This window comes from Syngnathus acus, chromosome 6, assembly GCF_901709675.1.
Source record: "Syngnathus acus chromosome 6, fSynAcu1.2, whole genome shotgun sequence".
Taxonomy (NCBI): domain Eukaryota; kingdom Metazoa; phylum Chordata; class Actinopteri; order Syngnathiformes; family Syngnathidae; genus Syngnathus; species Syngnathus acus.
Genome location: NC_051092.1, coordinates 3,803,003 through 3,829,052, shown reverse-complemented (window position 1 = coordinate 3,829,052; position 26,050 = coordinate 3,803,003). Strand labels below are relative to the sequence as shown.

At 44.2% G+C, this 26,050-nt stretch overlaps 1 protein-coding gene and 3 long non-coding RNA genes across 5 annotated transcripts in view; 2 read left to right on the top strand and 2 right to left on the bottom strand.

Annotated features, from left to right (window-relative positions):
* The first annotated feature begins 4,677 nt into the window (after window positions 1-4,677).
* Window positions 4,678-11,544, top strand: LOC119124757. Of its 2 annotated transcripts, XR_005098327.1 has the most exons (7): window positions 4,678-5,676; window positions 5,880-6,043; window positions 7,624-7,668; window positions 10,334-10,400; window positions 10,478-10,576; window positions 10,688-10,778; window positions 11,244-11,544. It is a non-coding gene; the product is annotated as an uncharacterized LOC119124757 (long non-coding RNA). The 2 variants fall into 2 exon arrangements; XR_005098328.1 differs by lacking the exons at window positions 10,478-10,576; window positions 10,688-10,778.
* Window positions 11,545-17,759: 6,215 nt separating this feature from the next.
* On the top strand, window positions 17,760-18,181 carry LOC119124577. Its single transcript, XR_005098297.1, has 2 exons — window positions 17,760-17,964; window positions 18,106-18,181. It is a non-coding gene; the product is annotated as an uncharacterized LOC119124577 (long non-coding RNA).
* A 788-nt stretch (window positions 18,182-18,969) lies between these two features.
* The window catches only part of LOC119123881 (periphilin-1-like), a 32,313-nt gene continuing 25,232 nt past the window's right edge, over window positions 18,970-26,050 (bottom strand). The window contains exon 9 of the mRNA XM_037253253.1: window positions 18,970-19,636. Coding sequence (XP_037109148.1) covers window positions 19,604-19,636 — 33 coding nt within the window. The 3' untranslated portion in view covers window positions 18,970-19,603. The remainder of the gene's footprint in view (window positions 19,637-26,050) is intronic.
* On the bottom strand, window positions 20,035-21,111 carry LOC119123883. Its single transcript, XR_005098142.1, has 2 exons — window positions 20,929-21,111; window positions 20,035-20,828 (listed from the first exon to the last, which is right to left on the bottom strand). It is a non-coding gene; the product is annotated as an uncharacterized LOC119123883 (long non-coding RNA).

Sequence of the window (26,050 nt, the reverse complement as noted above, 5' to 3'; positions counted from 1 at the left end):
ACATCAGCCGAGCAGACCGAAAGCTTGAAAGGGGGCCAATTAACCCGCAGACAGACTCTTTGGGCCTCTGCCCAATGAAAAGGGCATTTGGTGTTTGGCGCAGAGGGCAGCGGTGTTAGCCGAGCTCAGCCGAGCCCAGCCACTAATCCTGGCCACTTTTAAATGTATTTTTTTAACAGTGGCAGTAAGCACATTAGGGAGTTCCCTGCTCCCAGTCAGCAATTAGGAGTTGATCTGCTTAACTTTGGGCTTTTCCCTAAGCTTCCAATTAAAGATTAATTATGGGAGAAAAAAAAGTGTTCTTTGAATGCATTAGGCTTGTTAATACTCGTTACTGTTTTAAATTCTATTTTGATTGTATTGATGCAAATTTTTCTACCAGCAGTACTTTGTGTAAAATACAAATTAGCATTACTTAACCTGACTAGCCAGCTCAGCAAAATTAATTATTAATGTTATTGATTTGATTCTGATTTGTTTTTAATCAAGTGCATAACAATGTTAATAATTTATTTTTAAAAATAAATATGTCTTTATGATTTGATGTTTGGCAAAAGACGTGTAGAATTTAAAAAATATTTTGGCAAATTGTATGAATATTTTCATGTGTTATGATTTTACATGACATTATTGCTTAATTGAATTTCATACATGCCAGACAGTTACTGTTGGAAATTAGTTGCAGGTTACAGAAAGCGAATGAGAACATTTAAAAACTTCTGGCGTGAATATATGGGATGATATTGTTGGACAAGATCTCCCACACAAGTACGGAAACAAGCGTTTGTCATGCATTCCCTCTGAGCTCCCGCTATTTCCCCCAAAATGGCCGAAGAGAGAAAAAACAGACCTTTGTTTTATGACAGAGTTCAAGAGATCACCGTTGATATTTCCTCTTGCATTACACGCTTCTCTAAATTGTTTGGAAGGAGAAGGAGGAGAAAACTGAGAGGGGGGGTCAGGGGGGGGGGCGCTTCAAACGCAACGCTGGGCCCGAGGGCTTATCGCGCTTGCCGTCACCAAGGAGGTTGTGTCATGTTGGTCATGCTCGGACCGGCTGCTTTTGGTCACTGAGGCACAATATCTACGAGGGCAGGACGAGCATCTTTGATGTGCAATGGGGAGGCACTGCACGGCGGGCGATCACTCATTTCCATCTCCGCCGAGAACAAACCTCCCGTCGGTCACTTGGAGTTCAAGTTTAAACAAAGGACCTGGAGCCTTTTGCTCCAACAGGCATATATTCTTTATCCTCTGCAAACAAAAACAAACTGCTCTCCTTTGCTAGAGGTCACGGCGCTTTCAATCTGTTTACTTGATGTTGATCAAAAACAAACTTGCATCCAAAAAATGATCTGGGTGATGACCGAGCACTGAAGATGATACCTTTGAGGTTTCTTGCTGATAAGCTTGTGTTTGAGAAGAGACGGACGGCCTCATGGGTGCGGCGTCAGCTGATTCTATCTACGTAAACAGCGATAAAATCCCTCGGGGAAAAAAAAAAAACCGACGTGCCGAAGGGAAAGTAGTCTTTCTCCATTTCTGTTTGCACGTTTTTGTGTTCTGCTCTCGGCGCGTCGGCCCTCATTAAATTGCGCAGGTGTACCTAATGAAGTGTCCGCTCTCTTCGTCTCAGATGTGGAATATTCTCATTAAACTTGGCTTAAAAAAACCAGCTGTGCCTCATAAATGTTTTATCACCGAGGCCTTCGCGTGGCCTCATGTAGGGAACGTCTTATCTCAGCTGGAACACAAATCCATTCAGCAGCGACTTTAAATCCTCTTCATTTGTCTGTGATGCTCATTTTTTTTGTAGCGCCTTGCTTGATCACAGCAGAGTTACCAAAATCGGATATAGTATTTTGAACTATTTTTGGACAAAGGAAGTCAAACAAAAGTTGAGCAAGAAACTGAAATTTCCTTTGCTCTCTGCAGTACATTTGCTGCCTTTGATTTCATCTTGAATACAACCAGAAATGTCGAAAATGAACAAACAGAGAGCCGTTCACCTTCAAAACAATTGGCCTTCCGTTTTTGCCAAATGTTTGGCTTGCTACTGGCTCCAAACGCCCACCTACAAATTACAGATATTGTCAGCGCGATTGTAAATCTTATGAACGAAGACTTGGGGGGGGCGACGAAACTCGGTCTGCCCCCGACAGGAATGCGGCGTGGTCAACGATAAGAGTGAGATGTTGTTGTAAAACAGTAAAGCTTGCACATGCCACAGAGGCCTCTCAACCTCTGCTGATCTCATGATACGCCTTCACTTTCACTCTCCTCAAGAGTTTGTTTACAACTTGCCAATGTCACTGCTTCAATACATATCGAATAGAGGTGCGACGAATAATAGACGATTAATCGATTAATTGCTAATTATTTTTGGTAAACGACTTCAGCTTCTTAACAACAGCTACTTTCCAATTTCTGTTGTTCTCAGAAATGAACGCTCGGCTCACGGTTGATCGAAACTAGCTCTGTGCTCATTACGTTGTAGCATCTAGCTAGCAACGTGCATCGGCTGGCTACCGGTATGCCTAAATGCATCGTGGAATCGCTTCCAAGTCAATAATTGTCGTCCCTGTGGCCGCGAATAGGATACAAGACGACAAGCCATGCTAATGGCTAAGCTAACCTAAGATTGACACAGCTGGCGGAGTCGACTTTTCACAGACGCCTAGCTGTAACCGCGCAAAAGCGAAGAACATTCAGCTTTGAAGATAGCACACAAATAAGTACTCTGGAGAAAACAACACATGATTAATCGATTAATCGACAAAATAATCAATTGTCAGTTACAGTCCTAATGGTAACTTGTACAGCGGGACTATATTGCGAATGCATACCAAAAGCTTCCCTTGTAAAATTTGGATGCGGTTCAGGGGCTCCAAATAAAAATCTGAATGGAAACCTTATCTGCCATTTATAGGCAAAACGAAGAAAAAACTAATCCCTCTCTAATCTGAAAAATAATAAAATATGAGCCAGCAATATGTGTTATATGACCTGATCTCAGTGTCAACCCCAGCCGGCCAAGTATAGCTTAGCGAGCGCAGGTAACGCAGAGTTCATGGATAATCTGAGGATATCACAGTTCTTATAAACTCTCAGTGTGCTGTGTTTGCGCTAACATTCCCAAAAGTCTTGACCAAATAGCACCGATAGCTCCGAAACCCACCTAAAGCCATTGGAAATAAATTGCTGTTTTTCTTTGGGACGATAAATAAGTGCTCACAAGTTCTCAGGATAAACAACGCGATCAAATGATGTTTGCAAAAGCCATTTGGAAATCATCGTTCCTTAGACACGATTTTGCATACCGATACGTGGTCGGTGGTGATGAGATGCCAACAGGGAGAAATTCAATTTTAGCGATGAAGTCACGGCGTAAACGTAGGAAAGATGATAAAGAGAACAACACGCGGCGGCGAGAACACGCCGTCCCACAAAATTACATTCCCTGCTTGACTTGAGGCCAACAAATTGTCAACACGTTCCTTTGGCAGAGATTTACGGGAAGATAATGCCAAAAATGAATTTCTGCTTGAAAAGTGAAAGCGTGGAAAAGAAAATCTGTTATTTTAATTCCTCAGTTGGCAATTTGTTTTTCTTTTTTTTAGTATTAGCTTTCTTTTTTTTTTTTATATATTGTGTAATTGTTGAACGCAGGATTGTGGAAATAACTGACTTTTTTTTGTCCTTCCAATGATTCCAACTTGATTGAATATTACTGTGATTATTTTATTTTGTGTGGTTAGTGGCTGGAGTTTTCAGCCCCGTCAGCATCGGTGTGGTGGAGCGGGATAAAAATAGCATTTGTTTACATACTGCATTTCCCGTCAGTCATCATACTCTCCAGTGTGAGTGAAAACGGCTGTGCCGCACAACACTGTGGACACACACAAGACACACACACACACACACTGGTTGATTAGCGTCGCAAACTAGCGCGACGTCTCAAGCCAGCCGGCGGCACTTTGCTAACGTCGTCGCTCACAACATGCTATCTGATAGCGACGTCTTCCCTTCTTTCCGCTCTCGGAGACTCGGCACTGTCCCGACCCGTTGGAGCGAGACGGCCTTTCCGGCGTAACAGTGACCCGACCCTCACCGCTAATAAAAGCCAAATGTTATCAGGCTTTCAAATTCTTCCATCCTTTCCGTGACCCCGGCTCACAGGTACTTTGGCCCCGCGCTGACCTTGCGGACGTTGGGTGAGCAAACCCTAATTGACATCAGCAGAGGGGTCGTCAGGCCGCGGTGGACCAGAAGGGGTCAAAGGTCAACCTGTTGATTTTCTGCTCCAATTTAGATCGTCACACACTGATTATGGGTTGGGAATATAAACTTTGAGTTTTCTTTTTTTCTTACCCCTAGCAAGGCTCAAATATGCCGGTGACCTTTTTTGGCAGTCATTGTGCGTGAAGCACAACAATCAGGTCTGCCAAGTTACCATTTTGAATGAACTTGGCTCGGCATGATCCAAAATCCGCACCTCGACACTCTTCCTCTCGTCCCTGTGACAATAAATGACTCTTTATAGCACCCGAGGAAGAGACGGCATGACTCGTCTGTCCTCGGAGGGATTACGCGTGCTCATAAGAGAGCGCTCAGCCATTCCTCGCATTCCGCCCGTACCCGACGACGGAGCACAGCACACATGAAAGTGTTGCCGGTGAAATATTATGGCGCTTTCAAGGGAGGGTCAAGCTGTTTTACAACCAGAAATGTTGTTGACGTTGCTACGGTCAAGGGTGGATCGGAATGCAAGCGCCTCATTTTTTGCTCGTGCTTGCTGTTGTCTTCCACCATGTTTCCGTTATTGCTTGACACCATCCGGTTGTCGGCGGTGACGGTCCCCGGCGCACGAATCCCGTCACAGCCTTTGTCGCCCGGCATAACGGGCTCGGGAAAGCAACGCTTAGATTTATTACCCAGCTGCCCTCAAATATGTTCCTGCTTGACAGCGACCTCGGAGGAGGATTAGCAGCAGCCTCAGGCGGCCAAGTGCAATTGAATATTTATATGCTGCTGAGCTGAGGCAAAAAAAAAAAAATTGTATGCAACATTTTCACGGGCAACCAAAGTCTGACATGGATTAATTAAGCAAAGCACAGCGGGACGAATCCAATTCGCTTTGATTTTGCGGAGTCATGTAGTTTCACTTTTTTCCTTTTCCAGGCTAAAAAAAGTTTTAGTAACAACAGCATGTTTTCTTCAGAGCATAATTACTGCGGTTTTATCTATCAAAAGTTCTGGAAGAATCTACTGGTATCGGTCTGCAGTTATATTTCACGTCAAGATAATTCATCTCAAATTAGAACGCCCAAATGGCCACTGAAGCTAATTTCATGTTTAATGGGGAGAGACGGGGGGCGGGGCTTCCTCTTGCCCCTAACACAAAGGTGTACACTAAGTATTAACTTTGCCTTACTAATCCCAATGCTGCAGAGAATAGACATGAAAGACTTTGACCTCGCCTTGGAGCCAAGAGAAGGTCTTTGGCTGCCATCTTTCTCTGCTGGAGCTCTTCATGCTGCTATTGTTCCATCAGCAACTCCAGCTGTCAGCGCCCTCGAGACGGCAAGATGAACGGCCGAGCCGAGCAGCCTGTTCGCTGAAGGGCCTGTCATCAACTCGTCCGGCCGCCGCAAGGATCCAACAAGGGGGAAAACTGTACGAAAGGAATGATTACATAAGAATCATAAAATGGAATGATGCATTTTTTGCATCTTTCCGCTACGTCTTTTACGAGCAACGAACAGGCCTCAGCTTGGACTCTAACTGTTAAGTGTCAGGGGCTCGGCCCACCTGCCCGCCGGCCACACAGCTGCGGCACTCACTTAACACAATTCGCCCCCCCCCCCCTCTCGACTCAGGTGATGCAGAACCCGTGGCGGGCTTCCAGTGACTGATCCAAAGGCGACGGCTGATAAGAGCGTGAGGTCACTCCGACGAGTCAACCAAGCTAATCGTCGAGTCATCGACTCCTACGCTTGGCCTGCACCCCTCGAGTTCAACGGCGGGCCAAGAGAGAACGATGGTAAAACGGAGAACGTCTCGCAAACACATGTCAGAGGAGAAAAAAAAATTCCCTCATGTAAACTGTTGGCAGTCGACCTCGCGATGCCTGTCAAAGAACTCGTTGAGATAACGGTCGACTGTCTGCGATAGGTGCTCAGTAGATTTCGTATTTACTTAATTCCGACCACTTCGTGTTGTTGACTCAGCTCTTAGAGTGACGGACAGAGGAGAGTCTCGGGCCAGCTGTTTTTCCCGACGTGGAGCGTCACTATTGCTGTCAACAGCAATGGGGGAATGAACGTATTTATCGCTTTTATCTGTGATGTGACATGTCGTGGCGAAGACGGAGAACACCTGCCACTTTTCAGATTTCAGCGGGGGCGCTGAGGCAAAGTGTGCTGCTTGCATGTTTAGCAGCAGAGATTTTGTTTCAGTGAATTTTAATGCTGCGTGGCAAAAAGCCATTTTGAACTCTTCCACACATTTAAGTCATTGGAAAAGCGCCTGGAGACGTGTGAGCGATATCTCCAGGATGGTTAACCATGGTGGCTTAGAACCCGCCACCAGCCAGCGCCGCCCGCCCCCCCCCCCTCCGCCAGCCCACTGTTTCCAGCCTAAGTGCTCTCCATTTGTCTGCGAGGATCAAATGTCCCACTCTGTTGATGAGCAAGCCTCCTTATAAGGTCTCAGCGGGGAGAGCCAAAGCCTTGAAGCCTTGACAATACCGCACCAAATGGAAACAAAGCTGATTTGTATGATGCAAAATGTACATAAAGTGAAAATAGTTCAAACTGGTTTGTTGGACAGAATACTAGCATGTCTGTAGTAACCATTAGCGGACCGGCTGGGATACCTCTGCTAGCACTAGCGTAATTGCTAATGTAGCTGGTGAATGTTACAAACTTAAATTAGCGTAACTTCTAGGTAACCAAATACTGTCAAATACAGCAAAAACTGTTAAAATTTGCACGTGTGTTTTTGGTCATGTGACATCTGCAAGCTGAGCCATGATTGGTTGTTACCTGAGCAACTGTGATGTCATTTTTAGTCGACGGAAAGTGGCAAAATGGCCGCCCTCTAAAATGGATAAAAACAGGATGCTTCCGTCATATTCCACAAACACAATGTTAGTCAGAATCTTGATATTATTGGTGACCTACAGAACAATTTTTGACTCAACTTTCCTTGTAGCACAGCTGAGCTAAATTAGCAGAATTCTGCTAATGCAAGAAAAAAAAAAATGCTTAGCCTTCTGTAACGTGCAAGGGGAATTTCCTGTGCTGGATGACGGCTGTTAACCTGAATGTGAAGGTTAATCTGTCTGGAAGAAGGTGATGGCGCTTTTCTTCTGCCTCGATCGAGACATGTGACCGCCAGTGTAAACACGCATTTGAGAGAGGGCCTTGTGTGAACACTGACTACATTCACAGCAGCGACACCGGTGTATTTGTGTAGCACCTTTTTATACACAACGGCAATTACTTCTTTCGTGTCAGAACCCTTTGAAAATATTTCAGTGATGTTTCACATAAACAGCATTGTTGCATTAACCTTTATGACATTTATGTATTGCTCATTTTGCCGTTTTTTTTTTCCCAGGGAGCACAAATGACTGACTGATGGCTGACACTGATGAAATTTAAGGTAACAGCACAGTTACATACATTTAACTTATCGCCGTCTAGCAACAGTTAATTACGAGTGATTTATGGTTTCATGTTGGAAAAAGTGTGGGTGCTCGGGAATCACACATCCATCAAGCTAACGACACATTTATTTTTTGCTTATTGGCATGGCTGCAAAATGTGAAGGAAATGAAGATTGTAGTGTCAGATTCAGGTTAGGTTGAGTCAACCCTGATTATTATCAATATATCTACCAGAAAATACATTCTGACAAATATCTGGGGGCTTAAATATATTTTCAGTGATTAGTGGTGCACATTGACAATGAGCAGTGGCCTTAAATGCCTGCCAGTCAATATTGTTCATCCCAAAGCTCTTTTAAAAAGCTTTTGTGGCTGAAAAGCTTGAGTCTGGACATTGTTTTTGCGTCATTTTCCGATGTTTCATTCAAGCCCTAAAGGTTAATCATCACGGCTCCAATGGTTTGCCTCCAATGCTTGTGTACTAGGCTAAAGTTCCCAGACATGCAGTTACACAGATAATGAGTGAGTGGAGCCAGACAGGGGACAATCAGTCTTGTGTGTGTGTGCATGTGTGTGTGTGCGTGTGTGTGTTTCATTTTTCATTTTGCACATGAAGCTTTTTCCCATTGAGTTCAATGAGTGACTTTACATGAGAATCTTGCATGTATGTTCATTGTAGCATGTGCTTGTGTGTCTGCTAGAGAGAAAAAAAATCATCCAGCGAGCCAGTTGGCTGGCCGGGCAGTGAGTGAGTCAGGCCCCGGGGCAGTCTGGGTAATTACGGGCGAGTCATGAAGGCCAAATGGAATGTTTACTTGAGCCTGGGGGTCAGCAGGACCTATGAGAGCGCTCTTCAAAAAGTCCTCGATTTGCAACGTGCCACTTTTCTGTTGCCGTCAACCTAATTAGGAACAAAAGAAAAAGGCTGGAGATACGCATGCCGTGATTCTGAAATGTTCTCGTCCCGGGACTGAAGCTCACCTGACCTCTAACATGGTGCGGTTTTCGGATAATAGGCTGGCAAATGTATTTTTCCCCCAGGCAGGACATAGTCGGTAAACACTCAAACCATAAACAGCTTTGTTTGACAATCCCGCCTATGCTCTACGTAAACCTCACAAATCAACTTGCTGAGTATGATCTTGAAGCTTAAATGTCAGCTGCCCGGGCTGCGGCCCAGCTCGAGGCTTTTGACCTTTAACCCCGCAGGCCAGAAAGTTTGCGGTGGTGAACCGATGTGGGTTGCAGGAGGTCAAGCTTCTTGCCGCTTGGATGGAAGACTGAGACCATGATGTCATGATATGCGTCACAGTCGCGGCCATCAATACCTTAGAGGCGATTGTGGAAGATGGTAGCACCGAGTTGAAGGGATTTCTCACAAAGCTCCCCGTGTTGACTTTCCTGCGGCCCGAAATCCACGCGACAGAGATGGCTGGCCGGATAGCAGCGTAGCTTCCCACCACAACAAAGCGCCCCGGGCCTCCCGCTTTGAGGCCGGCCGATCCTGAAGCTCTGCTGGAAACGGAGCTGTGAATCATATCAACATCAAATAGGGGGAGAATGTTTTTACTCCCCCAAACGGAGCTTGTCATTGGTCTGTGGCAGAGTGACTGATTTTAAAATGGGAAACAGACACTGGATTGGATACAAGAAGAAATTATTTGCTCGTGGAGGCTTCCAGGAACCTGCTGCTGGTGACTCGTATTAGCCAATGACAACATCATCATCATCCTGTGTGGTGCGAGAATCTCAGCTAGTCAGAGCGGCGTTATCCCTTTAGTATGAGGTCAACAGCGGTGCCATAGGGGCAACCCCCACTGTCACCGCCATACCGACCATGCATGCACGCTCCTGGGAGGGAGATATGTGGAGGTTGTGTTACCCTTTTTATCCGAACCTGCAATCTCAAAAGTCGTTTCAGAAAGAAAAACAGGATGAAAAAGAAGGTTATATCTGGATTGGAATGAAATACTTTGAGGGAGATAAACGCATCATGTCGAAATGAGAGTCAAGTATCCCAAATGGAAAAAAGTTTTCATTTTAATATCCTGAATTGACAATTTGGTGACAGAAAGTAGAATCGATTTTAGACCAGGTGAAAGCGGGTCTAAGTTGCGGCGCAGGTGGTCGATTCCATCCTAGTGCAGGCAGACGGATTCTTCTACCTGGGTTGACAAAAAGACAAAATGAAACTTGACCTAAATTGCCTGATTGCCAACTCTGCATCAGTTGACACTTTAATAAGCGTCACGGATAAAACCGCCAAAGACAATGAAATTCCGATCAAGCATGCCAGCATACTGACAAGTGTAATAGTAGGCAGGTGTTGAGCCGAGTGCGATTCCAGTAAAACAACTCTGCCATCTGCACGCTCGGGATGTGCCGCAGCTTGCCAGCTGTCCACGAATGCCCCAAAGTGCCTCATGCATTGAAGAGAAGCGATCAGGCTCTTTGCTGAGGCTCGCTAGTCCGTTCAGGGCGTGTTCCGATCGAGTATATTCAGTCACCTTCGGCATCTGACTATAATTACAGGCCCTGATATTTCCGGCGGAGCTTTACAGTGCTAACAGAGTAATAAGGCTCTTTGTGGGAGAGAAAAAAAAAATCTGTCCAAGATGGATTGAAATGTTTAATAAAGCTACATTCTGTTTGCTTGTCCAGAGAACGACCAGCGCACATGTTCATGTCCGGGTGGCGTAATTGCAGAAAGCCACGGTGCGTGTAAAAGGTGTGTGCAAATGCTTGGATGTCTTTTTTTCTGGAATGCTGAGACTTGAGAAAACTTTTTTTTTTGGGTGGTGGTAGAGTGGAATGAAAACAAGGTGCAATGAATGCACCAGCGTGTCCTGGGTGTGCTGATGAGAGCCAGAGACCAGACCTAATCCACCCTGGTGGCGAGACGCGGTACAACATGTGTGTGTGTGTGTGTGTGTTCACGATTTGTGTTCATTTGACAGCAATTGGCTCATGAGATTAAAATAAAAAAACTGTGTTCAACTGAGTTCATTGCTTCAGTGAGGGTAAACATGCAAATGTTTCGGTCTTGAGCTACAGCGGCGAGCTGGCTCGGAAGTGAACATCTGTTGATGATCAGCATTCCAGCAAGGTGATGTTCAGATGACGCAAACCGAATAAAGCTTTTTTGTCTGTGGGATCCAGTTAGAAAGCCAATGTTGTTCTTCACGCTTAGCTTAATGTACATACTCGGTGACAAAATGATGCTCACAGAAACTGAAAGATTCATTTTCTCTTTTGCCTTTCTTTTGAGTGTAACGCCAATGTGGACCACTAGATGGCAGGTGGCTATATAGTTTGACTGTAACATTTAAATAAAATCTGGAACTATTTCAGCTGAAGATTATTGAATGGCACATCCTTGTTGATCCTGCTTTTTTCACCTACACAATGAGACTGCTGTAGTTTCCTTTTATAATTGTCTTTGTTTTATGTACCAATAAAGACCTTGAAGCCTCTTCTATTCGATCCGAATGACGTCTTCAAGACAAAAATAATACAAGTCCGACTTCAAAGCAGCTTTGTAACTTTTGTCATTTGGTTTTGTTTTTTATAGCTCACGCCTGCGAGGATAAACCCCAGCGCAGTCCTAAAGGACCGAGAGCAGCGAAGGCCATAAAAACCGAGTCACCAAAGAAGTCTGCGTGCTTCACCTCTGCCCTCGACACAAGCCTGTTAGCGTGCACTATTTAGTCCGATAACCTGACAGGAGAGTTTGGGTTTCAGCATCAAGATTCTTGAGCAGGCCCAGCTGTCTCCTGAAAGGATTCGATGGACACCTCTCACAATAAAGCGGCGACATCTTTGCCTTCATATAAAAATAACACAGCCCCATTTCCATCACCAAGCACTTCATTAAAAAAAAAAAAACTTTGCTCACGCGGACACTTTGGGAATTCCGGTCTCCGTTGTGACCCAAATAGAAGACCACACCTACACGGATGGAAACATGAGCTCTTTGAGAGTGGACGAAGGAATATTCCTCAAAGTGAAACCATATGAGGCCACTCTTTTCCTTCACCATGTTTGCGTGCCGCGGCCTCGCCAAAAGGAAAGGTGACAGCAACGCAGAAGCCAACGCCGTTTATTTGTGTTTTTCACACTTTTAGCCAGGCTGTTCCTAATCTTTGGAATCATTAAACGTACCCCCTGAGGACGGCCCGAGGACAGATTGAATTCAGAAAGACACATTGTTTACTTATTTGACTAAGACGTTGAAAGTTTGCTGTCAAATATTGTGAAGGGGCAAAGCCACCGTTTTGCTACGACTTGCGCGCAAATGTGGCGGGATTACAAAAGAAGCGCTTCGACAAATAAAAATGCTGAAATGTTGGAATTTATTCATCTGCGCCATTATTTTGTGAAGGTGGAATTGGCTGTCATTTTCTAGGCTTTGGCAGCTGAGACCACACCGCTCCCCCCCCTTAAACATGGACATGCTGTTCTCAACAGTCAAATGTGTTATCATTCAATGTGCAGCGGCGCAGAGCCGCCCGGCGTCACACTGAGAGCTGTTTCTAATATGACTTTACCCATGAAGATGCGGTGTAGTTCTATGCAGCTTCAACCACAATAACAACAAGCATCTTGTTCAACCAGAAATGGCATGTACATGCTGAGAGATGCCTTGAAGGACTGTAATGCTAATGTATCACACACACCATATGGGGATGATGTCTGAGCAATGGGACTGCTTGGGTGCTTAGATGAGATTTGATGTCCGCTACAGTGATTTTGAACTATGACTTCAACCAGTAGGTGTCGGTAATGCGCATTGCAGCTGGTGCCACCTCGCCGTAAAACAAAACGAAGAAAATGACGTCACTTCCCGTTCACCACTGAACGGACCTGTGAGTGAACGAGTCAGTGAGTGAGTGATTTGCATTTCCAGTTCATCGCGAGAACGGATCAGTGAGAGAACGAATCCTGACTTTCCCGTTCGCGAACGAGCCAATGGGTGAACTGCCTTCCATCACGTGCTTCAACGGATCAGTCAGTGAACGTGTTGCGTCTCCCTCCTGGCGTGAACTATGTAAGCCAGAATGTCGATTTACGATTTGCCAAGGAAAGAAAGAACCACTCACTGAAACACCACTTCTTTTATGCACGTTTTCTCCAAGCTAACGGCTAACATTATTGCATGAAGGGATGCCCCGTTATGCAAAAACGGGGAGATTATGCTTCTCTTTAGGTAATCTTTATTTCATAACACTTAAAATAACATGTATGCATATATACGCCTAAATATTGTTATCCAATATATCTATTGCAATTTCACATTAGATTGCTGATTTGAAGTTTACGTTTATTATTATTATTATTTTAATAAACATTAAAACCTGTTCAAACTTGTCTGGTGTTTTATTTTTTGTTTTTATTTTTTTGGGCATGAAAACAAAAATCTGACATTTGGTTAACTGCTTTATATGACAATATGCATATGTGTTTTACGTTGTGTAATATGTGTTGGTGTCCCCCAAAATAAAGAGCAAGGAGTCAAATACACATTCTTGACACGTACAAAAAATGCATAAACTTATTAGGTACACCTGAAAATGGTGGTGTACCTAATGGAGTGTCCCTGTGACGTCACAGATCAACCAGCCAATCAGGAGGTGGGGGTGAGGGCGGGTGTGGCACTTTTCACTTTCAGTTCAGCTTTGGCCATGATTTTTCCCTAATGAACTGGCCTTTATTAGGTACACTTGAAAATGGCGGTGTACCTAATGGAGTGTCCAAGTGATGTCACAGATCAAACAGCCAATCAGAAAGTGGGGGTGAGGGTGGGTGTGGCACTTTTCACTTAAACCAGGGGTGCCGACCTCCAGTCCTCGAGGGGCCGCGTTCCAATATGTTTTCCAAGTTACCCTCGTTAAGCGCACCTGCGTGAAAAGTTTTAGCCACTTTCACGTTCCGCAGGAGCTAAAACTTTTCACGCAGGTGCACTTAACGAGGGAATCACACGGACACTCCATTAGGTACACCGCCATTTTCAAGTGTACCTAATAACAGGCCACTTTATTAGGGAAATAGCATGGTCAAAGGCCACAGGTGTCAAGCTCTAGTCCTCGGGGCCGCGTTCCAATATGTTTTCCAAGTGACCCTCGTTAAGTGCACCTGCGTGAAAAGTTTTAGCCACTTTCACGTTCCGCAGGAGCTAAAACTTTTCACGCAGGTGCACTTAACGAGGGAATCACACGGACACTCCATTAGGTACACCGCCATTTTCAAGTGTACCTAATAACAGGCCACTTTATTAGGGAAATATCATGGTCAAAGGCCACAGGTGTCAAGCTCTAGTCCTCGGGGCCGCGTTCCAATATGTTTTCCAAGTGACCCTCGTTAAGTGCACCTGCGTGAAAAGTTTTAGCCACTTTCACGTTCCGCAGGAGCTAAAACTTTTCACGCAGGTGCACTTAACGAGGGAATCACACGGACACTCCATTAGGTACACCGCCATTTTCAAGTGGACCTAATAACAGGCCACTTTATTAGGGAAATAGCATAGTCAAAGGCCACAGGTGTCAAGCTCTAGTCCTCGGGGCCGCGTTCCAATATGTTTTCCAAGTGACCCTCGTTAAGTGCACCTGCGTGAAAAGTTTTAGCCACTTTCACGTTCCGCAGGAGCTAAAACTTTTCACGCAGGTGCACTTAACGAGGGAATCACGCGGACACTCCATTAGGTACACCGCCATTTTCAAGTGTACCTAATAACAGGCCACTTTATTAGGGAAATATCATGGTCAAAGGCCACAGGTGTCAAGCTCTAGTCCTCGGGGCCGCGTTCCAATATGTTTTCCAAGTGACCCTCGTTAAGTGCACCTGCGTGAAAAGTTTTAGCCACTTTCACGTTCCGCAGGAGCTAAAACTTTTCACGCAGGTGCACTTAACGAGGGAATCACACGGACACTCCATTAGGTACACCGCCATTTTCAAGTGGACCTAATAACAGGCCACTTTATTAGGGAAATAGCATGGTCAAAGGCCACAGGTGTCAAGCTCTAGTCCTCGGGGCCGCGTTCCAATATGTTTTCCAAGTGACCCTCGTTAAGTGCACCTGCGTGAAAAGTTTTAGCCACTTTCACGTTCCGCAGGAGCTAAAACTTTTCACGCAGGTGCACTTAACGAGGGAATCACGCGGACACTCCATTAGGTACACCGCCATTTTCAAGTGTACCTAATAACAGGCCACTTTATTAGGGAAATAGCATGGTCAAAGGCCACAGGTGTCAAGCTCTAGCCCTCGGGGCCGCGTTCCAATATGTTTTCCAAGTGACCCTCGTTAAGTGCACCTGCGTGAAAAGTTTTAGCCACTTTCACGTTCTGCAGGAGCTAAAACTTTTCACGCAGGTGCACTTAACGAGGGAATCACGCGGACACTCCATTAGGTACACCGCCATTTTCAAGTGTACCTAATAACAGGCCACTTTATTAGGGAAATAGCATGGTCAAAGGCCACAGGTGTCAAGCTCTAGTCCTCGGGGCCGCGTTCCAATATGTTTTCCAAGTGACCCTCGTTAAGTGCACCTGCGTGAAAAGTTTTAGCCACTTTCACGTTCCGCAGGAGCTAAAACTTTTCACGCAGGTGCACTTAACGAGGGAATCACACGGACACTCCATTAGGTACACCGCCATTTTCAAGTGTACCTAATAACAGGCCACTTTATTAGGGAAATATCATGGTCAAAGGCCACAGGTGTCAAACTCTAGTCCTCGGGGCCCGTTCCAATATGTTTTCCAAGTGACCCTCGTTAAGCGCACCTGCGTGAAAAGTTTTTGGTCACTTTCACGTTCCGCAGGAGCTAAAACTTTTCACGCAGGTGCACTTAACGAGGGAATCTTGGGAAACATGTTGGAATGCGGCCCCACGGACTAGAGCTTGACGCCCGTGAACTTTGAGCATGATATTTCCCTAATGAAGTGGCCTGTGATTCGGTACTCCTGAAAATGGCGGTGTACCTAATAAGTGTCCGAATGACGTCACAGAGCAAACAGCCAATCAGAAAGTGGGGGGTGAGGGCGGGTGTGGCACTTTTGAAGCTTTGAACATGATTTTGGATTATTTGATTTATAAAAAAAAAGAAAGAAAAAAAAAGATCAGTGTGTGTGGGGGGGGAGGGGGCGAACGATTTGTTGAACGATTCGTTTCGTTTGAACGAATCTTTTGAGTGAACTGATTCTAAAGATTCAGTTCACTTACAAGAACTGGAATGCACATCACTATCATGCGATGTTTGGATGCTTAAGGTAAGCAAGTTCTAACAGAGAAGAGTGCACATGGAGTTGTTTTTTTTTAACACACAAATAAGTGCTTATAAAAAGAAAAAAAAGTGCGCCAGACCATTTTAGCTAATTTGATTGTCACTTTCAATCTCAAACTATTTATAGTATTCAGGAATAAATAATGACCTCAAATGTAATGTGCATGTTAACAAAAAGATCAAAACTACATAAAAGATATACATTGACAACGTCGCCCTACAGCGTCATTAACGACATTTAATGCTTTGCGACTGCAGACATTAAAGATGAGAATGAAACATAACGACGACCATACTATAGCGCCGTGAGGAGCGTAGAATTCAAATAACCTCTCGATTTTATTCCATCAGTATGGTGAAGAATTGAACTGCAAACGCATCCAAAATGAAAAACCATGTCACGAGTGGAGCAGAGTTAATGCTGATGACTTTGAGTTCATCAAGTCTCTGGTCTATTCGCTTGACTTGAGTTCATCAAGTCTCTGGTCTATTCGCTTGAGCTGCTCCGTTAAACTATATATGGTAAGTTCCTACCAAGCTACAGGAGCGTGGGTTCCATAGTGTAGTGGTTAGTGCTCTAGACTCTCGCCCCAGCGACCCGAGTTCGAATCTCGGTGGGACCTCAAAAATATTTTATCATGGAAAGATTTGCAACACAGGATTAGTGTTAGGGTTAGAGCTAGGGTTAAGGCTAGGGTTAGGTTTTGAGCTACGATTAGAGCTAGGGTTAGGGTTAGAGCTAGGGTTAGGTTTAAGGTTAGAGCTAGAGTTAGGGTTTGAGCTAGGGTTAGGTTAGAACTACGGTTAAGGTTTGAGCTAGGGTTAGCGTTAGAGCTAGGGTTCGAGTTAGAGCTAGGGTTAGAGCTAGGGTTAGGTTTAAGGTTAGAGCTAGAGTTAGGGTTAGAGCTAGGGTTTGAGCTAGGGTTAGGTTAGAACTAGGGTTAAGGTTTGAGCTAGGGTTAGCGTTAGAGCTAGGGTTCGAGTTAGAGCTAGGGTTAGGGTTAGGGTTAGGGTTAGGGTTAGGTAACCCTAGCCCTAACCCTAGCTCTAACCCTAGCTCAAACCCTAACCCTAGCTCTAACCCTAACTCTAACCCTAGCTCTAACCCTAACCCTAGCTCTAACCTTACCCTAACCCTAACCCTAGCTCTAACCCTAATCCTACCTCAAACCCTAACCCTAGCTCAAACCCTAGCCCTAACCCTAGCTCTAACGCTAGCTCTAACCCTAACCCTAGCTCTAACCCTAACCCTAGCTCTAACCCTAGCTCAAACCCTAACCCTAGCTCTAACCCTAACCCTAGCTCTAACCCTAGCTCTAACCCTAGCTCTAACCTTACCCTAACCCTAGCTCTAACCCTAGCTCAAACCCTAACCCTAGCTCAAACCCTAACCCTAGCTCTAACCCTAACCCTAGCTCTAACTCGAACCCTAGCTCTAACGCTAACCCTAGCTCAAACCTTAACCCTAGCTCTAACCTAACCCTTGCTCAAACCCTAGCTCTAACCCTAACTCTAGCTCTAACCTTAAACCTAACCCTAACCCTAGCTCTAATCGTAGCTCAAAACCTAACCCTAGCCTTAACCCTAGCTCTAACCCTAACACTAATCCTGTGTTGCAAATCTTTCCATGATAAAATATTTTTGAGGTCCCACCGAGATTCGAACTCGGGTCGCTGGGGCGAGAGTCTAGAGCACTAACCACTACACTATGGAACCCACGCTCCTGTAGCTTGGTAGGAACTTACCATATATAGTTTAACGGAGCAGCTCAAGCGAATAGACCAGAGACTTGATGAACTCAAGTCAAGCGAATAGACCAGAGACTTGATGAACTCAAAGTCATCAGCATTAACTCTGCTCCACTCGTGACATGGTTTTTCATTTTGGATGCGTTTGCAGTTCAATTCTTCACCGTACTGATGGAATAAAATCGAGAGGTTATTTGAATTCTACGCTCCTCACGTCTGCATGTGCGCTATAGTATGGTCGTCGTTATGTTTCATTCTCATCTTTAATGTCTGCAGCATTAAATGTCGGTAATGACGCTGTAGGGCGACGTTGTAAATGTATATCTTTTATGCAGTTTTGACCTTTTTGTTAACATGCACATTACATTTGAGGTCATTATTTATTCCTGAATACTATAAATAGTTTGAGATTGAAAGTGACAACCAAATTGGCTAAAATGGTCTGGAGCCACTTTTTCTTTCTTTTTATAAGCACTTATATGTGTGTTAAAAAAAAAACTACATTCGCACTCTATTGTGTTAGATCTTGCTTACCTTAAAGCGTCCAAATATCGCATGACAGCTGATGCTGATCTCCCATCAGGCAGTGGTAATATTAGCCCCCCTAAATTAACATGGGCGGGTCAGATCAACGTGTACCCTCGCCGGGTAATTTAGTGTTGTTGGCTATATTCAACATTATCTATTGTAATTGCTGTGTGCCACGATAGCACAGCGGTTAAGGCTCCGCCAATTAAAGTATTCTTAGGTCTTTGCGTCACGGGTTCAAATCCCGTTAATGACTTTTCTATTTTTTTTTGTGTTTACTATTTTTTGGACATGGAAACGAGACGTTTCGTTCATCGTTTTTATTGAGAATTTGAACAGTTTTGGAATCAGGGAAGTTCCAAGTCGCTGTGACGAATCTGCAGTCGCAAAACACAAAACTGCGCAACTCACCTTACAATAACAGTCGTAACTCGAGACGGGGAGCAAGATAACATGGGAGCAACTTGACATGCAACACCAGCGTCCTCTGATGGTGGATGTGTACCTTATAGCACTACATCCAGTATACCTCACAGATGAATGACACAAACGCATTCGGCATAACACCATCAACTACAATCAAACAAATACAAAATTAAAACATCAACGGCATAACGCGTGTCGGCTAGCATAGCAGCAACGCTGTCTGTCACTCAACTGAAAATGGCGGTGTACCTAATAGAGTGTCTGAGTGACGTCACAGATCAAACAGCCAATCAGAAAGTGGGGGTGAGGGCGGGTGTGGCGATTCGTTGAACGATTCGTTTGAACGAATCTTCTGAGTGAACTAATTCTAATGATTCAGTTCACTTAACAGAACTGGAATGCACATCACTATAGCGGAGGACAAAGCCAACTTTACTTCACACAACAGGCGCAGGGTGTGGACACAGCTGGTGGACTGAAGAATTCACCATCACCAGTTCGGGAGCTGAAGCCCCTCCCCTTCCCCTTCCCATCCCTCCTCCATAAAACAAAACACTCCAGTCTTTATTTCACTCCAGAACATTGGGATTGTTATGATTCATTACAAAGAGTCACTTCTTTTTAGGGATGAAGATCAGTCACTTGTGAATAGCGCAGACTGTTTTGATGTTTTGGACCATCTCAGGGTTATTGCAGCTGCGGTTTTGCTGGTGTAAATCCTCTCCACTCCCTCCCACGCCAGAGGCGAAATGTTTCTCCTTTCCCACTCGGTCAGATGCCAGCGAATGTGACAGAATGGGGAAATGACTCACTTCTCTCATGACACCACTTTATCACGCTCATCATCACTTGTCTCATTGGAAGGCGACGTCTGCTCGTCACCGTCCCGTGTTGTGGCCGTGATTATCTCCGACAAGAAGGTGGTGTTTTTCAACACAGCTTCGGTTTGTCACTTAGATGGCAGGGTTGTGGAAAAAAAATTTCCTCTGTCCAGAGGAAGAAGAGATTCCATTCAGTTGGACATTTAGGAATCTTTTCAAACTAGGGTCAATGTTTAAAGGTTAAAAACTAGGGTTAGGGTTTCCAAACTAAAAATTAAGAGACATCTGTGTTTAGCGATTAGCTCACTTGGTAAGAGCCTCTGTTCAGAGGGTCATAGTTCAAAACCTACCAATCTCTGTGAACTAAACCAGTATGACTAAATACAATTCAGTGTCCATTCCAAGGTATTTCTTTTCAATAAAAATCTCTTTTCCACAGCTGGCATTCAATATATTAAATCTACTAAAGACCTTCAAGTGAGTCTTTGGTGGCACAATGGGTAGCATCTGATTTGCTCCAGTGTGACCCTGGTTCAATCCCATCTCAGGTGTTTTTTTTCCCCCATCTTTTCAATGATACAAAAATGAGTTCTGTGGTTGTTTACATTGCACCTGGCTTGAGGGACAGACACATCATTCATCTTCTTGCACGTATATAGTGTATAAGTGTAGCCGGAACCAAGGAGCCAAAACAAAAAGAGTTGCGGCCCATAAAACATAAACAGAGACGGAAGGAGCTGCGGAGTCTGTTTGGGTTTGTCGCTACCGCGATTTGATGCAACGAGCTGGCACCCACGCTATGTTCCTTGGCACCAGATGTCTCCGGTGATGATTTCATTCGCTAAACCAAAAGAGAGCACAAGAAAGTAAAGTCCTTGGAGTTGCGAGGCTACACAAAGACTCTTTGAAAGTAAAAGAACCTTGGCTAAATATAAGAGTACACTTTTATATTTGGATTTATTTAAAAATAACACAGACCTCACATATTTTTTGTCTTTTGGAATGACCTCCATTGCATATAAAAATGCTGACAATGAACAATACTCTTGCATCTGTTATCTTTATAGTCATCTAATCTGCTACATTGTCCATCTCAATTGCTTTTTTTCAGCGCCCTCGCGAAAAGGGTCGTTTGTCTCAATCCGAGCGTGACCGCGCAAACCGAGAGCACTTAATGTAAGCAGCGAGAGCATCCACGGTGACAGCTTATATCCGCAATGACAGAGCCGCCCTCGACATTCTCGCCGTCACCTGGCAAGGCCTCGTGTGCATCATCCACTGCTGAGTGGTTCCAATGCCCAAAAATGCAGTCGGGAGGGGTTGCTGGCGGCTGTTGGGCGGATCACTCCACACTGCGCTGATTGTGCAGGAGACAGTAAAGTAGTGTAGGGTTCAACTGATGGACAAGCACTCGACAGCGCCGTTTTGTTGCCTTGTCAGCGCCGTAAGACTTTTACCCAAGTGCGTTCTTTGAGTGACATCGGCTGCCGTTGCGTGACTCAGAACCTGAAGGTATGATGGCAAGGGTGTGGCATGCCAGGTTCAGTGAGTCAAGGAAGTTGCTGTTTGATGATGTCACTGGTGTACAGTTAAGACCTTCAAGCCCCCCCCCCCTAAAAAAAAACAAATTCATCTAAATGTTTGTGCACTTGGCACCATTTTGAAATGACTAAAAACAATGACAATGGAGGGTTCAAAATCCTACTTTGAAACATTAACCTTAGTTTAAAACCCTACTTTTAAACCCTACCTCTACTTTGAAACCCAACTATGAAACTCTAACCCAAGTTTGAAACCCGATTTTGAAATGCTAACCTGAGTTCAAAACCCTACTTTGAAACACTGACCCAAGTTTTAAACCCTACATTGAAACCCTAACCATAGATTGAAATCCAACTTTAAAACCTTAACCCTAGTTTTAAACCCCAACCCTAGTTTTAAACCCTAGTTTGAATCTCTAACCCTAGTTTGAAACCCTGACCCTAGTTTTAAACACCTAGTTTTAAACCCTAACCATAATTTAAAACCCTAACCCGAGTTTAAACTTCATTTGAAACCCAAAACCTAGATTGAAACCTTAAATCTAGTTTGAAACCCTGCTTTGAAACCCTAACCTGTTTGAAACCCTAATTTGTAAAGGGAGGTAATTTTAAACAATTTTACAATTATACAAATTTTAAAATTGCCAGTTCGACAGAATGCCTACCTCTGCAAATGACCATCAAGTATCTTTCTTCAACTTACTTTCAGGTCGCCGCCATCAAAAGTCCCAAATATACATAGTCACACTTAGTTAACGGGGCCTTTCCCATGCTTGCTTCCATCCGTCCACAGCTCATGTTCATATTTCATATCTGACTTTTCCAATGACTTGTTGTGACAGTGTCGCAACACCGCAGGCGCAAACATCTGCAACTCAAAGGCAGCGCAATAAGTTGCCGCCTTGGGCACAGACTTGCGTTTGCAGCAGTTTTCAAAGCGTGGAAAAAAGGCCGTCTGAAGCACAGTGACACCAGTTTCGCATTAGAGCCGCCGAGTCACACATGCATGGACGGCCCTCATCCTGGCTTAGTCACCGCTTGCTCGGTGAAATCAAACAAAAGCAAACAGCCGGGGATGCATGTGCTGATAACCATCTGGCAGTGGCAGCATTTCCACAGGACATGGGGATTGGAAGAAGGCTACCAAAAAAAAACTTTCCAACAATTGGTAGAGTTCAGACGTGTTGAACAAGTCTCAGTGATGTCACGGATTCATCGACTCGGATCGACAATGGAAAAACTGTACACTGTGGGGATATCAAACAAATTTTTGTCAGGGGCCGCATTGTCCTCATAATTTCCTTCGGATGTCCATTATGACTGTCAACGCCTTATATTATATACAGTATAAGATACACAACAAACTGATGAATAACTAGCATTGAAATCAGAGACTAGTAAAAACTGCAAATATTTTAAAAAAAGATGAATGGTCATAGAAATTGCTGGCAATATCTGTCGTTTTTTAAAGTGAAACCAATTTGCAATTTTATGATTGACACATGAAGTCGATCCACAATTTGTCTTTGCGGGCCACATAAAATGATGTGGTGGGCCGTATCTGGGCCCCGGGCCTTGAGTTGGACACCTATGGTGTATGGGGGGGAATAAAAAACATCTCATCCTTCTGGTTATGTCTGTGTTGATCATAAATGTATAATCGGCTGTTGATATTGATTCGTTTTGAGTTCCAGAAGGGATGTTTGTGAGCGCAGGCCTCAACTTTTCCAAGAAACCTCAGAAGCAGGAATTTAGGGAATGAGACCTGTGAGAGGCTTCTACCATTCCTAAAGATCCCAACTAAAACATAATCACCTTTCCCCATCGGAGGTGCGGAAAGAAGTCTACTGGCGCAGACCCAACTTGATGGTCCCGAAGAATTCGACCCTGCTTGCAAAGACACCTTTCAACGGGGCACATTTCGAAATTGCACTGTCACGCCAGTCAACTGATGAAACTATTTTAAGCCTTTAACGGGAACTTTAAAAAAAATGTGGCCCGGGAGCACAGCTGACCTCATTTTTTTTTATTAATTTAGCTTTTGATAGTATTTCATTGCAGCAATGTTACGGCTCAGTACTTTTTAATGCAGCCAAGGATTGGAGTTCCAACCACCCCCGCGAAGAACTCGATCCGGTGCGTTGACACTTTACAAATGCGTCCCATTTCCGCGGAAAAAGGAGGATGATCCTGAAAAAGGATTATCGATATTGCAGGCTAGGAATTTATAGAAATGGCTCCCAGGCAACATCTCGGAACTTGCTTCAAGATGCTCTCACTTGCTGCCTCACTGTCATTTTTCTTTTCAAATTAAGAGCAAATTAAGTGGAACATGTCAGTTTTGTTCATTGTAAATGCCTTTGCTGCCTCAGAGGCAGCAGAAAACTGTCAGTGGGAACGTTGCCTGTCCAAATGAAGTCGGGGAAGTAGCGGCAGACTGTGAAATTTTCGAGATGTGATGATTCATCTGACGTTATGATTTAGACTTTTGAGAGCGACTTGGATTTAGGTCAGATGTAGAAAGATGCCGAGTTCAGAAAAATGGGCCAGCTTGTCCACTGGGCTTCAGTGTGCTTGGTGGCATGGATTCATGTTTGTCTTTCCCCCAGCGCCCCTGGTTCCCCTGCCAGGAAGCCAACGAGCCTCTCGGTAGGTCACAGCCAACTCAGAACTGGGAGAGCATTGTATGCTGTCAAGCCCTTACAGTTTCCTGTCTGCATTTATACATTTCCTAATGAAATTACTCCATGTGAAGCCCCACAAATTGGCGTAAACTTTAAAGTCTTGTTGTATGGAAGCAGGAGCACCTTTGTCTGGCTTTTACGAACACGAACAGACTGTAAATACATTGAAAACGTCGCGACCTGGATGAGTCTTAAAGATTGAATTTCACATTAATTTTTTTACTTAAATTCTTTGCAATTTAGCATTGCGTGTCTACTAAACATGGTTGACGTTTGGTCGCCATTGGATAGAATTAGATTTGGATTTTTAAGGACATCTGGAAATGGCCACGAAATGGATGCTACAAAAGTCCTGTATAGTTTTGGCTATTTTTTTTTTTTATATAATACATTTTATATTATATATATTTTTTTTATACATTATTTTTTTAAATTTGTTTTTATATAGTAGCATCTTAGCAGCATGTGCACAGACCCTAAAAACCCTAATAAGTAAGTGAGATAAAAACACCAAAAGCAAAGGGTGGGGAGCTTGCGCGAGAATATTTTTTAAGGCTACGGCTCTTTCATAAGAGTCATTTGGGGGAAACATTTGAGGTATTATTACAGCTGGAGCTGGAAATGACATTTATTTGGACTAACTGCAAGAATGAGGACCTTTCTCGTGAAACTGCGCAGCAAACTGAAAATACATGTCACGCGTGCGCTTCAGCTACATTAACAATGTATCCGGAATTGTTTCAATAAATAGTTACAGGAAGCCAAAAGTGAAAAGATTTATATTTTGTGGAAGGATGTGAGCTATTTATCGGCCCTTGTTGCTATTCTTACCAGCTAGCATGTTGCTAGCTAGAAGGAACCTGTTGGCAACTAATGATTATCTGCGTAAGCGCACGCCAAAGACAAGCAGATATGATAATGAACGCAATGAACAGGTGGCAACAATCCTACTATTAACACCGCTGGACGTGAACAAAAGCCTCCTCTTGTTTCACCGCTCGCTTGGAGTTATTTCAGAAACAGGATGGCACGAGGCAGGCGGCGGATACAAAGGCTAATACGCGGCGTGTCGGATATAATGGGCCGCTATTCACACCATTCCCGACACACAAGCTATTCGGCTTTGCGGACTTGACCATCTTTTAACATTTTTAAAATATTTTAAAGTGGTAAAGTTGGTTAATTTCTGCCAAATGGCGAAGCAAAATATTTTTTGGGGTAGGGTTATTTTGGACCACCTGAAGCCGCTAATTGCTAAACGTTGTTTGGGTACGGACGGGAGCCCGGTCGAGAGGTCCAGCTGCCCGGCCGCCTTAACTTCGGGCTATTAACCCTGCGTCCTGCTCACTTTGTTTGTTTGTTTTCCTGCCTTTGTTTGCTCTAGAGACTTCTCGTGTAAACTCCAAGAAACACGATCCCTTTGGAAAATAAAATCCCGCTCAATTTGCAACAGCAGTGAGTTACTATTAGATTTGTATTCGGTGGATAGACCACTCAAAGGGACGGGTAAGACGAACATGGTCGAAAATGCTAATGATCAACTGAATAATTTATTTAGTTCCAAAAAAGGATTTTAGGATCGTCCCTAATAAAGTGTCCGCACAGCATATATTCATCTCTCTCAACCTGCATCATTAAAATAAATCCCGCCATGTCACCTTCAACAGTCCAGCAGCTTGACCAGAGCCAACGTAAACACACATTTGCTCATAATTTTTATTTATTTTTTTAAATAAGCAGAGCAAACACCGTCGCCGGTCAAAAAGTCAAACGTGCAGTCATTGAAGTCCAACGACAAGCTCGAAATAACCAAGGAAGAGCTTTTTTTGTTTTTAAGTTCCTTTTCTTGTTAACTGGATTCAGCCATAAATCAGCAGATTGAAGTCATGAGTTTTTAAGTTATGCCGGACATCCATTTTTATTTATGGCCCGTGATTGTGTAATGGATGCTGTCGGCGTCATAAATATGACATTTTGGAGCTTTCAGGTCCGGCCGGTTCAACATTCTCCTTTTAAGGGGGGGCAACCATCAGTCATGTGAAAAGAGCGCCGCTTTTTGGTTCCAGATATGGACTTTTAAGGTTTAAGATCAATTGAAAACTCTTGGCGACAAGAAATCTTTAAGTGACAGCCTGAACAGGAAGTCCGAACTGGTCTTAGTTAAGACAAATCTGCAACAGTCCAGGTGACGTGACGGGCACGGAGGGAAAAGTCAAAGGGCATACGATGTAATCAATGCTCACGTATTTGCTTTCAAAGACTTTTTTTTTTGGCAAATTAAGATTTGGTTTGAGTTGTTTTGGGCGCGATGTCACACCTGATGTCACGGCCTCAGCGTTTGAACAGGGTCACGT